Below are 14,129 nucleotides of genomic sequence, written 5' to 3'. Positions count from 1 at the left end.
CACAGTCTCCAGCAGCAGGCGGTCCTCTTCTCCTTCCTCTCCTCCTCCAGGCACCAACAGCTCCCCAGCAACAGCCTCAGCAGCCCCAGCAGCTCCAGGTGATGGTGGTCTGGTGTCCAGGCAGGAGGGACCCCACTCAGAGGGTGGTGTCCTCAGCAACAAGAGCCGGGGTCCCTCACTCCCCTCCTCTCTGGGAAGCAGGCCAGCAGCCCCTCCCCCCCCAAGGGGCTGTAGGTGGAATAACAGCAGTAACTGAGGTGGGGGGGAACCACCAGCCAGCCAGCAAACAGACAGCAGAGAGAGGGGCCTGTGGTGGTGTCTAGCCCAGCCAGGGGAGCAGCAGGAGGAGGAACAACAGCAGCAGCAGCAGCAGCGAGGGCCCAGTGCCCAGCAGGAAACAGCAGCAGTAGCAGCAGCCCTCTCTCTCCTTCCTCTACAGCAGAGCAGTCAAAGGGAAATCTGCTACTGGCCCCTGGAAAAGCAAGCATCTGTTCCCTGAGTGACCAGAGCAGGGGCTGCACTAGAGTAATCAGGACCCTGCTAGAGCCAATTAAGGCAGACTGGCTGATTAGATCACCTGCAGCCAATCAAGGCAGCTGGGAGCAAGAGGTGCAAGGAGCTGAGAGTGAGGGGGTGTGCTGCTGAAGGACTAAGGAGTACAAGCATTATCAGACAGCAGGAGGAAGGTCCTGTGGTGAGGAAAAAGAAGTTCTTTGTAGGAGACTATGGGGAAGTAGCCCAGGGAAGTGGAGTTGTCATGCAGCTGTTACAGGAGGCACTATAGAAAGCTGCAATCCACAGAGCCCTGGGCTGGAACCCAGAGTAGAGGGTGGGCCTGGGTTCCCCCCAAACCTCCCAACTCCTGATCAGACACAGGAGAAGTTGACCCAGACTGTGGGGAAGATCACTGAGGTGAGCAAATCTGCCAATAAGCGCAGGACCCACCAAGGTAGAGGAGGAACTTTGTCACAATGTATTTAGCTTTGTTGTACATAGCTCATATGGATACACATGCTATACCATTGCCTGTGAAGTTCAGAGGGAGCCTAAAAAGCTTAATGTGATTACAATTTTGTTGTTACCGTAGTTAACGTTGTTTCTCTGGAGCAGGACAAGGAATAAATATAATGATCATGTCCATGGTTCGGCAATTAAATCCTATGTGGTATTACCCCAAAATGTTTTGGAATATAGGTACCACTGACTAGTGGAGAATATAATACTCTATGGCATAAATAAATTACAAAATATGGGTTCGCATGCCTAATGTCTTTACTATTAAGTTGTACAAGCAGTCCATAAAATTGTCCCTGAACTCTAAAACTAATATTGGAGGTTTTGCTGATTTAGTATTATCAACTTGACACTTAATAGTAAGACTAGATTGTGCTTTTAGATATTGTCCTCTGTAAAGGCAGGGTGTAGTATCACCACACCAAAAGGAGCGCAGGGAACAGTAATTCAGTGTTGGAATTCCTTCCTTATCGCCACTCCCACCTTGTTCCCAGGGGAAAAAATTACTTCTCTTCCTACACCATAATCTCAGTTTAGATGCAGTGGCCCCCTCATGGTGGGGAGGCAGCAAAGCCTAGGTTCTCCCATTTCTTACCTCTCTCCAGCTGCTACTTGCTGACCTCTCTGGCAAAGGAATACTGGATATGCAGCCCTACTATTCCCACTTGGCCTGAGGCCAGGAGGAGGGAAGGCTGTACAAGTGTGCTTGTGTGGTCTTATTCTCTTTATGTTCCTGTGTGGCAATTTAGGCTGGGTTACAATCTAGCCCTAAATCACTAACAGAAATGCAAGACATCTGTGCATAGCTCCAATGGTAGTATAACTGATGGGAGAATATCTCCTTTGAGGCGTTAGTGATTAACAGCTGATAATTTTTGTTTCTCAAGATGCAGTCTTGGACTTCCATTGATGGAAGGATGGACTTGATAATCCAATAATTTTTTTTTCTCTTAACCGTTGTGATCCTATTTGACTTAGTTCCTCTGAAATGAATACATTCTATTGTGGTTTGCATGGGCCTTTTGGTTAAAGTCAACTTAGCTTTTGACCTGAAAGCATGATTAGGGTGTATATCCAGGGTGTATATCCACTAGTGATCAAAAGCCAGGCTGTTAATCTACTGAGATAAATTTTTTTTTTGCATGACCTGGGCTTCTTTATTTCCAGTAGAAACTCTAGTATATATTCTTGTATGGTTAGACTGCTAGTTCATGTAAAGTAACAACTTCAGGGAGTATGCAGCATACAGGTGTACTATTTTTCCTCTTTATGTATGTGAGACAACATGAATGGTATTTCCTCTTAACTTACTGCTAAACATCATGCAGGTTGTCATTCAAGGGACACTTGAGGCCTGGGGACCAGATGACACCATTGCTATTGATGATATTTCTTTCAGTGGTGGATGTTTTCCAGCATTCGGTAAGAATCCTTTCTTTAACCACATAAATAATTCTTTCCCCCTTAAGCCAAAAGAGAAAATGTAAAGAGGCTCTTTTGTACTCAAAAGATTTCTCAACTGCTTAATCATTTTCATGTGGCTTATATTTTATTCCTCTAAACTATCTGCTATCAGATTTCATAAACACAACCACAAAGAAGGACAATAAATACTTTAAGAAATCTGGTACAGTAACTCCTCACTTAACGTTGGAGTTATGTTCCTGAAAAATGCAACTTTAAGTGAAACGATGTTAAGAGAATCCAATTTCCCCATAAGAATGAATGTAAATGGGAGGGGGAGGGAGTTAGGTTCCAAGGAAACATTTTTTTGCCATACCATACAGTACAGTACTATAGTTGGGAGGTGCTGCTGCCTTACCCCACACAGGCACAGCCCACTGACACCGGAGACAATGAGGCAGGCAAGGAGGCTGAAGGTGTTGTAGGCTAAGAGAAGCACATTGTGCAGCATCAGCGGCAGCTTCCCCTACTCTGCAAGCACCAGGGGTCGGGGACTCAATCCTCAGCCTGCCCATGCCACCTCTTCCCCCAAGCCCTCACTCTTAACCTGCCTCTTCTTCCCCTCCCCACCCCCTTTATTCTGCATGCAGCATCCTCACTCTCCCCCATCCCTCCCTGCCTCCTGCCCGCGGCAATCAGCTGGCTTGCAGCATTCAGGAGGGCAGGGGGAGGAGCGAGGACTCGGCCTGCAGGCTCCTTCCTTCCTCCTCTGCCTCTTTCCCATGGCAATCAGGTGGTTTGCTGCTTTCAGGAGACAGGGGAGGGATGGGGAGCCTGTGCGTTGAGTCCTTGCTTCTCCTCCCTCCCTCCTGAATGCCACAAGCCAGCTGATTGCCCTGGGCAGGATGCGGGAGGAGGAGGGGAAAGGCATTGATCCACTGGGTCTGCTGGCTGGGGGAGGCATTGTGGGGGGCCATAGGGGAGCTGATAGGGGGGCTGCCAGCTGTGCACAAAGCAGGCAAAGGACGTTATAGTGAAGCATTGCACAACTTTAAATGGAGCATGTTCTGTAATTGAGCATGGACATAAGATCGAAACAACGTTAAGTGAGAGGATGTTAAGTGAGGAGTTACTGGGAATTCGTTATTTTCAGCCAGCTGAGGGAAAGCTGTGGAGCTTACCTTTAAAAAACCCTCAAACAAACAGCCTTTTTAGGTTTTAAGGCCCTCATTCTCATCTCCACTGTGGATACTGCCTCTAAGCAGCTATTAAGTCAGTGTAGCCAGCCATGGGGGAGATCATCCAAGCACAGTGGCATTCTCTGGTGGTGTAGAGCCAGTGGAATGTTTCCTATGCCAGTCCCCTTTCCGCAGCCAGTACACAGGGTTTGTCCAGGAGAAAATGGACATGACTGGGGCTTGTCTTCACTTCCAGAAGTCCCTGACTATAATAACAACCTTTTGCGGCCACTGGCTGGTCTGAATTACAGCAGGAGATTGTACTGGCACACTGATGATCCAAAATTGCAGGAGTGCAAAGGTGATTTAAAACCAACTTTGCATCTTCCCACTCCTGAGTTGTGCTGAAAGCTGCTTGGCCTCAGCTTAGAATCTGAGGGTCTTTGAGTTTAAATTTACCATGTTAGTATATGTTTGCGATGCTCCCAGTGGTGACGCAACAGTGTGAATACAAACCTCAGGGCAGACTGCTGAAAAACCAGGACACAAACCCCAAACTGGCTGTGAGTTCTAAGCTTAGATTCCAGCAACCAAATTCTCCAAGTGCAAACTCATCGTGCACATTAACAGCCTTAAACAGAGTTACAGACAGTCCCCTTGGATACTCTGGTTTGTCTTGAGTGTATCTCTGTGATAGATGGCCCTTATGCCAAGAATCACAGCAATATTCAGGTTACTCCTACTCCCCAAAGACCAGACACTTACCCCAAATCAATGGTTCCTTAGATCTCACATCAAGGCCAATGTTTATAAGCCAGTCCTATAATATGCTATATGAAGATTTTATTAAATAGGAAAAGGAAATTTAAAAGTTATTAACAAGGTTATAGCAAGTGAATATAGACACACAAATTAGATAGTCTTAGGTTTTAAAAAGTAATAGAGGCTTCTATACTCAGTAAGCTGTATTTGTCCTTTAGGGTTAACCCAGGTTAAATATCTGGGGATCTCTTGCTTATGCCTATGAAACTCCTTACTCCCCCCTCCACACACACCTCCAAGACCCAGCAACATAGAGAGCCTTAGTTCCTTTTCTTTGGGGTTTTTAGTCCCCTCCTGCCATGTGCTCTCAGCTACAAACTCAGTCGATGGGAGTCCACTCACATGACTCATTTTCATGGGGAGGAGAGCAGAACAAAATAAGAGTCTTTAGCCCTTTTGTTGACGATTCTTCAAGCCAGATGCAAGGAGTTTCCAGTTGTAAGATCCAACCATAACCTGTTGGGTATCAATGGGTCTCTTCTTGCAGGAGCAGCATAACAGTTTCTGTAGAAGAACAGCTCTTCTCACTATTTAATGTCCCTCTCCCATATGGAGATTCATGGTCACAGAAGCTCAAATTACGCCCACTCAGATATTACATTATAGATTTAATACAGATATGAGAAGTAAGATTAATGCATAGAGCAACTCACAAACATTCAATACAGTCCAAACACTGAAAACTTTCTTTTAATTCTAGTACCTATCTTATCAATGTTAACCCACAAGCGAGACAGATAGATTTCAGTGATGGTATTGTCAGTGTTCAGTTGAGACATGGGGACCATGAACTGGTGTCTGGTTTGCCAGCATCACAATGTCATCTTCTGGAATGAAGAATTTATACCTCAGATATATTTTTGCTTTTGCAAACAGTTTTGTGCACTGGAGTCCAAAATAGGAGGGTCCCCTGAGAAGGCAATCAGAACAGACATCTAAAGTAGATATCCAATCTGATTAATATTTTAGAATGCTGAACATCTGTAGATGATGTTACCTTCATCTTGAGAGTCAAACACAAATCTTTGGGACCCTGATGATTCAGGGCTAGATTAATATTTATTTCAAAGGACACATCTCTATTTAAAGAGGAAAATTAAATTTCAGGTAAAGAAACTTGCTGTGTTATAAGCATTTCCATGCCTCAGATGTCCTGCATTTGAGAAAGGTAGAAGCAAAGTGGGATACCAGGTGTATTTATTTACATGCCAGTACCCACTTGTAACTGTTACCCAGCAGGGCTGCATAGGAGTGCTGGGAACCAAATTACAGGCTTTGGACCTACTTGCCATATGAACTGCGACTATTCTGCAGTGTGCTTTTTAGAAGACCAAATTTGAAACAGGGAGTCTGTGAAACTCTCAATGCAGAAATGTGATTTTTCTCCATCTCTTCCTTGGAGGATTACTGCAGCTAAGAGCGGATAATGGGACAGATGTAGAGAAAAAAATGATAATTAGTCATTGTGGCCAATGAACCAGTATGTCCTTTCTTCACTAACTGATTTCTCAAACAGCATGTATCTCTCTCTCTCTCTGAATCTACTGGCTTTATTTGTAAGCAGGGCTCTTTTAGAGCAAAAAATCCCCCACACTTGAATCATAGAATCTCAGGGTAGAAGAGACCTCAGGAGGTCATTAGTCCAACCCCCTGCTCAAAGCAGAACCAATCCCCAACTAAATTATCCCAGCCAGGGCTTTGTCAAGCCTGACTTTAAAAATCAATATATATCTTTAAATATAAGTGTTAAACTGATCTTACATATGTACAAAACATGATGTATCAACTGATCTCTTGCAGCAGTACAAAGCACATCAGATGTGCTCAACCTGGAGCCATTTCTTATCACATCCAAATTTAGAGGCACATGATATTTGAGAAATCAACTTCCTGAGATGACATCTCAGGTGCCAAAGAGCAAAGAGTCAGAAGAGTTTTAATTCCAGCTTCAGGAAAGAGCTTTTGCTGCACGTTTCTAATGGAAGGTCAGATTAATGACCAGCTGAATGTAAACTCCTTATTGTGCTGGTCTTTGGGAAATGGCTGGGTAAGAAGGCTCTAAAGGGAGACTAGTTCTGATTTCATGAAATTTGTGGTGAAACTTGCATTTTTCCAGAAACTCTACCTGTCACAATACCCTGGGTACCAGCCATTTTGCACATGGAGCTACATTTGTGTTTACTGATGTAAAACTAAGCTTTTGGGATAACGAATAAATTAGTTTATTCAGGGTGTGTTCATTTTTTAAAGAATATTTTTTGGCCCAAACTCTGCCTGTCCACTGAAAACAGACATGGTTTCCCCCCCGAAAACAGGGCACATAAACATGCTACAAATAATTAATAAATATATATCCATGTTATGGCTCTGAATGGGCTGAAAAAGAGTCACACACACACGTGTGCACATGCACACGCGTGCACACACACACACACACACACACACACCCCACACCAACCTCTCCTGGTTCTGTCCTCAACTCCTTTGCTCTCTTATTGTGCTGCTCCTCCTTCCTCTACTGTACAAGGAACTGCCTTCTCCTACCATCTTGTCTTCTCAGCGCTCCCCCAGCTTCACATTTCTCCTCTACCTCCCACTGATTTCCACTTGTATGTAGCCCCCTTCTCCTGAAGTTAAAAAGATACAGGAATTAAAAGGAATGGAGAGTTTTATCCAACTTCATAGCAAAAATATTTTCTATTCAGACCAAGACATTAGTAGAAAAATGTATTAGATGAGATATACTTAAATATAAACACCTCAAAACCCAGTTAAAATCTTCATTCTTTTATTAGAACTGGATAATCCAAAGTATTTCTAAACTCTGATTTATTTAAGTAGGGTTAGATCCTATAGTTCTCTTGTTTAAAAAAAAAATTCCCACTGATGTCATCATTAAGCAATAATTGCTGAAATGTCAAACTGCACCTCTCTATTCTGAGGCTTGTGCATGTCTTTCATTCAGCAACATTGTAGAAGTAATCTATTACATGAAGGCAACTTTGATTGACTTGATATTAAGAGGGTAACCACTTTACATTTAAAATCCTTTGAAGAGTTTAAAATCCAGTGGGAGCCACAATCGGCCAGACCTGCGGACGGGGCAGGTAAACACATCGGCTCAGCCCACCAGGGGCTTTCTCTACACAAACGACAACCCCTGTTTGAGAAATAAAACAAGATATTTGACTAAACTTAATGCTTAATTACGTAGCTCAAAAAAGCTACAGATTTACAGCTATTATATAAACACATGTAAACTGCAGAGAATGACTTTTAATTGTTAAATAGTAAATGTTATAGAGTTGTTTTAAAAAGTCTCCTATAACAGCATATATAGTGGAGCTTGCATTTCAAAGGTTTTCTATATACATCCAAGTGTCTATGCTCCTATTGCAGAAAAAAAGGATAGATACTGACATGCATTTTCAAGCATCTGCATTCTAATCTAGCCACAAGAAAAGGAAACAGTGGACTTCTGAAAATGAATGTTCCCAAAGAGGGAGAGGAACGAACTGTTTTTTGTTTTGACAAAGTTGCATGTTTTTAAGTTCGCTAAATTCCTGCAAAGCTGGGGCAATTCTATGAAATATTTTAATTTTTACAAAAAGATCTTAGATTAATTTATTTCTTTCTCTGGAGACTTGCAAATAAGTCACAGTTGAGAGATCTGAGAGAACTTTAGGAAGTTGTGGTAATGTCCCCAAAAACTACAGTACAGGCCCAATTATTCTACTAAGTGGAATTACTCACATAAAGAGGGGTTGTACAAGTGAACCTCTCCATTTTAGATATACAGGGCTGGAGTCAGAAGAGCCCAGGCTCTAATTCAACCTAGCCTTTAATAACTAGAATTGGGTGCCAAATGGTTTTCCCCTCTGGCAAGAATTAAAATTTTGAAAGGTCCCAACAAAAAGTCTAAATTTTCAAAAAATGTTGAAAACCAAAAAAAAAAAAAAATCAGAAAAAAAATTAGATCAGGTCAATCAAACTATTGTATTTTCTAATGTTCATATTCTAATTTTTTACATTTATTATAAAATAACATAACTCTTCACTCTGGAAGAATTATCTGTCATTAGGCAGTGACTTTCTGAAGTGGTATCACTAAAGATGGCAGCCTAGAATACCAGTAGGCTGGTTACTTGTGAGGTAACCAGAAGCAGAAGGGCTGTCATGTAGTTTAATGAACATTAATTTTTAAAGGGAAATAATCTTATAAATAACGACTTCAGAGGTAACTGAATGATTGCTTTCCCATTTAGAGCAGCATGTTTGCAGTTTCGAGCTTGACATGTGTCACTGGAATTCAGATTCATCTTTTGAACACGTTTCCTGGGTGCGCACAAAAGCAGAAAATAATCTTGCCTCAAAATCAGCTCCCCTGAAAGATCAAAGCAATGATACTGGAGGTAAGAATATAAAATAAATATATGGTTCTTAGCTGCCATTAGACTGCGGTAATTTTTAGGAAAAGTCAGAGGGAAACATTGTAGAAATAGAATTAAAAGTCATCACATGCTTTATTTTATACTTAAACTAGCGTTTATTTTGGAATATTCAGTATGAATAACAAGATCTATACATATAGTATGAGAACATCAAAAGCTTTCATCTAAGTTTCCAAACAAGCTGATCTTTGAAAAATCAAACCTTACTCTAATATTTTTTGTCCCACTTTTGGGCAGGGATTACATCATGCTTCCATAGCAAATTAAATCCTTCTAAGTCCACTGTCTGTTCTTTTTTGTCAGTTGCTGCTCTATATTAGCCTCCCAAAAGTTTCGCTTTACACCTTTGATTGGATCACCCAAGGACAAAACAAATCTGTATAATTAATACTTAATTATAAATGCGAGTGTCTCTCCAGGGGTGGTAGCTTTCTGGAGGCATATGAAGGGGACCACTTGCTGCCAGTGCCACCCAGTAGTCAGTCCAGAGTGGGCTGTTTGTCTTCCTCCTGGACATTCCCCTTTCCCTCTATAGCTCTGCTTTGTGATGGTCTGTCCTGTTAGTGACTCAGCCCTCTGACTGGGTCACTCATTCAAGTCCACCCCTTCTGGGTACACACAGGGTTACCAGATAGCAACTGTGAAAAAAAATGGGATGGGGGTGGGGGGTAATAGGCGCTTATATAAGAAAAAGTCCCAAAAAATGGGACTGTCCCTTTAAAAAATATCTGGTCACCCATGGTACACATAAAAAGTCCAATAATGTGGAAGTCTTCACAAGGACTTCAGGTCTTCTTGGAGTCAGGATCATTGTACCAACTAGGTTCCCCACTGTCATTGTTCCCTCTTTAAACGTTGGTAAATGAGCCCAGGCCCAACCTCTCCACTGGGCTCTGATCCAGGGCCCAATGGTAGATAGCTAAGTCCTACACCTTGGGGTGCTATGCAGCTGCCTCTGGATCACCCCCCTCCCCCATTCTCACAGAGTAAAGTAAAGAACTGAACACACAAATAGTCACCCTTCTTTGCGGCTTGTTCAGGTCAGCATCACCAAGCCTGAAGCAGCAAAAGCTCCTGTGGTGTTCCCAGCTCCCAGGAACTCAGAGTGTAGGTCAGCTACTTCCCCGCCTTCTGCCACTGAGCTATTCTGTTTCCCATTTTTAAACACCAGCTTGTGCGAGCTTTCCTGGTGCAGTGGGATAAGGCTGCTTGGGCCCAGAGCAACTCCTTATCCTCTTTTTCTCCAGTATGGGTTTGTATACTCCTTCACAAGGTGTTACAAACTGAGTACATTTGCCTAATCACCACCCCACCCCCACACAACTGTTCTTAGTACCTGGAGGCCTATGGTCCCTCTTCTGCAAAGACTTACATGAAATCCATGGCCCACAATGATACATAAACTTAATTCAATAACGTTTATCCTGGATATTGCAGGAAATTGCCCTATCTGTCACAATTGTCAGAATATGGGAATGGGCAACAGGGGATGCATCACTTGATGATCACCTGTTCTGTTCATTTCCTCTGGGGCACCTGGCATTGGCCACTGTTGGAAGATGGGATATCGGATGAAATGGACCATTTATCTGTTGACCTATAAGCTGTTCTTGTGTTCTTAATAAAAATGCAGCTCTAGTTACAATAGTCCAGGCATTCAAAGCTGTTACACTTGTTAATATAAAATTTTGGCAAAGACTTTTGAAAAGCATAAGAAACATCAAAAATGTCATGGAAAGGACCTCCAGGCCCATTTTGTTCTTCTCTTTTCTGTTAGGACTATAACCAATGTTTCTATGTAGCACTATTTGTAATGGTAACCTTTTAAGTCTATAGCCTATTGATTGCTGTTTGAACTTTGCTGAGCCCAGAGATGCAAAATACTTCTTGCAAAATGTCATAGTAGTTGACATAGATGCTTTAAAAAAATAACAGCTGGTTGGAAGTTTTCAACTCTGTGTCCCAAAGTACTTTATAACAATGAATAAGATATAGATAGCACAGTATTTCCCCTGTAGGCAAACGTGGTTGCTATATGCACTTATTAATAGTACATATTTCTGGACATTAAAATGTGTTGTAGGGAAAAGGGAATGCTGTCTAGGAAACCAAGGTGATTCCTCCATTCTTTGAATTATCCTGGGACCTTTAACTTCCACTTGGACAGTTAGCAAAGAAGGGACTTCAATTTAACACCTCACATGAAAGATATTGCCTCAGTCAGTGATGCACACTAACTCATTAGTGAAGTATAATGTCAGTAATGGCTATGAACCTTCATGTGTGCCAATATGGGCAATCATTTTTTCTCTAGATCAGGGGTCAGCAACCTATGGCATGCATGCCAAAGACAGCCTGCAAGCCGATTTTTAATGTCAGGCAGCAGCGTGACATTAAAAATCCTGCCCGGCCTGGCCCGCTCTTCTCTGCCCTCCGTGCCCACCCCCCTGCAGGGGCAAGGGGCAGAAGCATAGGTATGTGCACGAGGTGTGCCCAGGCACACCCTAATGCAAGGGTGGGCAAATGGCCCCACTCTCCCAGTGCGGCAAGCCGTGGGGTTCGCACTCCTGGGCCAAAGCACCCTGCTGAGCGCAGCAAGCCGCTGACCCCTCCTCCGCCTTTCCCCTTCCCCCGGAGTCATGCCACTGCGCACGCAGCGTTCTGAGGGGCGGGGCTGCCCGCTTCTCCGGGTCAGCATGTCTGGCTCTGCGTGGAGCAGAACATGCTGCTAGGGGCCTCATGGTAAGGGGTCTGGGGCCAGGGAGAGACAGTCAGGGGACAGGGAGCAGGGTGAGTTGGATAGGGGGTGGGATCCCAGGCTGGGTGGTTAGGGGCGGGAGGTGTCTGGAGGGGGCAGTCAGGGAGCAGGGGAGGTTGGATGGGGCATGGGATATGGGAGTCCTGGGGTCTGTAGAGAAGAAGCGAGGGCAGGGCCTTGGGGAAGCGGGGGGTGGAATGGGGTATTAGCCCCCAGCCCTCTGCCATGACCTCCCCACACACAACCCCCAGCCCTCTCCCCTGACCCCCCCCCACATACCCAGTCCTGTGCTCTGAGCCTTGTGCCCCACACACCCCCCAGGCCCCTGCCCTGAGCCCTGTACCCCCGCATACACACCCAGCCCTCTGCTTGACTCCTTCACCCCCCCATGACCCCAGTCCTGACTCTGGCACCCCCACACATACCCAGCCGCCCCTGCCCTGACACCTGCACTCCCCTCACATGCCCCCAGCCTCAGCCCTGATTCTTGCACCCCCCACATATCCAGCCCTCCACACATCCCATGCACACCCCCACATCCTGACTCTTGCACCCCTTACCTTCCCACCCCCATCCTGAGCACCAAACGGGAGCTCCTGCACACACCCACACACCACATTCCCACCTGCACCCCTCACATCAAATGGGAGCTGCCCAGGTAAGTGCCCCACACCCAAACCTCCTACCTCAACCCTGAGCCCCCTCCTTCATTCTAGCTCCTGGCCAGACCCTTCACCCCCAGCCCTGTGCTCAGTGCACTCCCACCCTCAGCTCAGAGCAGAGAGAGGAAGAGAATGGGCCAGAACTAGGGAGAAGGTAGGTACCCACTGTATGTGGGCAGGGCCGGGACCCCAGACCAGCGGCGGGCTGAGCTGGTCTGGCAGCCGGGATCCCGGCTGGCAGGAGCCGTCAGATGGAACCCCTGAGCGGTAGTGGGCTGAGCCGCTTAGCCCACTGCCGATCTTGGGTTCTGGCTGCCGGACCCTTGCCAGCCGGGTTTCTGGCCGCAGGCCCTGCTCAGCCCTAGGTGAAGAGAACCCCAGACCAGCAGCAGGCTGAGCTGACCGGCGGCGTAAGATCAACATTTTATTTTAATTTTAAATGAAGCTTTTAAACATTTTGAAAACCTTGTTTATTTTACAATACAACACTAGTTTAGTTAAATAATATATAGACTTATAGAGAGAGACCTTCTAAAAAACATTAAAATGTATTACCAGCATGTGAAACCTTAAATTAGAGTGAATAAATGAAGACTTGGCACACCACTTCTGAAAGGTTGCCGACCCCTGCTCTAGATGCTGAACACCCTAACTGCCCTTTTTATCTGCTGGAATGGCTATTGGGTATGTGACTGGGTCAAATTTAATTCCTTAATTAATCTGTATTGGAAATGAACATGTTTTTAAATGCCTGTCATTCAAGTACGTGGGTCTCATTAATTGAGTAAATAGACACAAGTAATTGAGTAGGCTGAATATATTCATCATAAACAATGGATTGGGGCTTCTCTAAGCACTTTATAATATAAAGGAGAAACATAAAAACATGAGGGAAAAGGTACAGCAATACGCAGAAATGAATTCTTCATAAATGTTGGAAGGAAGCCAAGAATTCTGAACTAGTTCAGCTTATCTCTGCTTGATGCACACTTTTTCAGCATTTCTTTTCTTTCTAATTATTTAAGTTATAAAGAGAGAGCTGAGGTCATCTTAATGAATGAAATGCTAAAAACCAGACCTACAGTGTAATGAAACCTCAAAAAAAATATTGTAGGAAGGTTCAAACTTGCAAATAGAGCTTGACTAAGCTTTAGCTTGTGATTTTGATCAAAGCTTCCACTACCATAAATAGGAAGGGGTAAGAAACTAAATTACGGAGTCCAGGTCTAGATAATTATATTTATAAAGAAAGAACTGCCTATAGGATTTGAGTAATCCTTGTTTCCTGGTATTCTTACATTTAATAAAATATTTTCTGACCTTGGATGACTTTTTATTTTTTGTGTGTGTTGCTTCTTTCCCGCATTTGTTCTGTTACTTTATTTTCTCCTAGTTTTTCTAAAGTTAGAAGTTCTTTCAGAGCTTTTTCTCTCCTTTAACCTTATAGTTTCTGTCCTTACTGTATTTTATCCATTACCAGATTTTTTTTCTTTTTCAGTCTCTAAGCCTACACCACGCTGCATGTGGCTCCTACAGTTATTTCTTCCTTAAAAAAAAAATCAAAACAGATTCTACACCTTGGTTTAAAATAAACAAATAAAAAACCTCACAAGAAACTACTGATGCAAATCCAATCAGGTGTATGTTGTGATAATTGCCCAAATCATCAAAATATGTTATTTTCCCCAGATTTTTTCTTAAATTATTTCAGCAGTGAGAGGAGGGTTTTCAGTAGACAGAATTTCCAAAGCTGCTACTTCCCACTTCCTCATAATCTTGTAGGTCAAGGCCTTTTTAAATTTAGTTGAGAAGGGCATTTATTTGAACTCCTTTCAGTGTC

General features: G+C 43.8%; 1 protein-coding gene across 1 annotated transcript in view; it reads left to right on the top strand.

Annotated features, from left to right (window-relative positions):
- MALRD1 (MAM and LDL receptor class A domain containing 1) overlaps window positions 1-14,129 on the top strand; it is a 438,556-nt gene that overhangs the window by 18,401 nt on the left and 406,026 nt on the right. The window contains 2 exon segments of the mRNA XM_030549280.1: window positions 2,343-2,436; window positions 8,684-8,830. Coding sequence (XP_030405140.1) covers window positions 2,343-2,436; window positions 8,684-8,830 — 241 coding nt within the window.

The sequence above is a fragment of the Gopherus evgoodei genome, chromosome 2 (genome assembly GCF_007399415.2).
Source record: "Gopherus evgoodei ecotype Sinaloan lineage chromosome 2, rGopEvg1_v1.p, whole genome shotgun sequence".
NCBI lineage: Eukaryota > Metazoa > Chordata > Testudines > Testudinidae > Gopherus > Gopherus evgoodei.
Note: the sequence above shows the minus strand (reverse complement) of the source record. Positions and strands in the feature narration are given on the sequence as shown.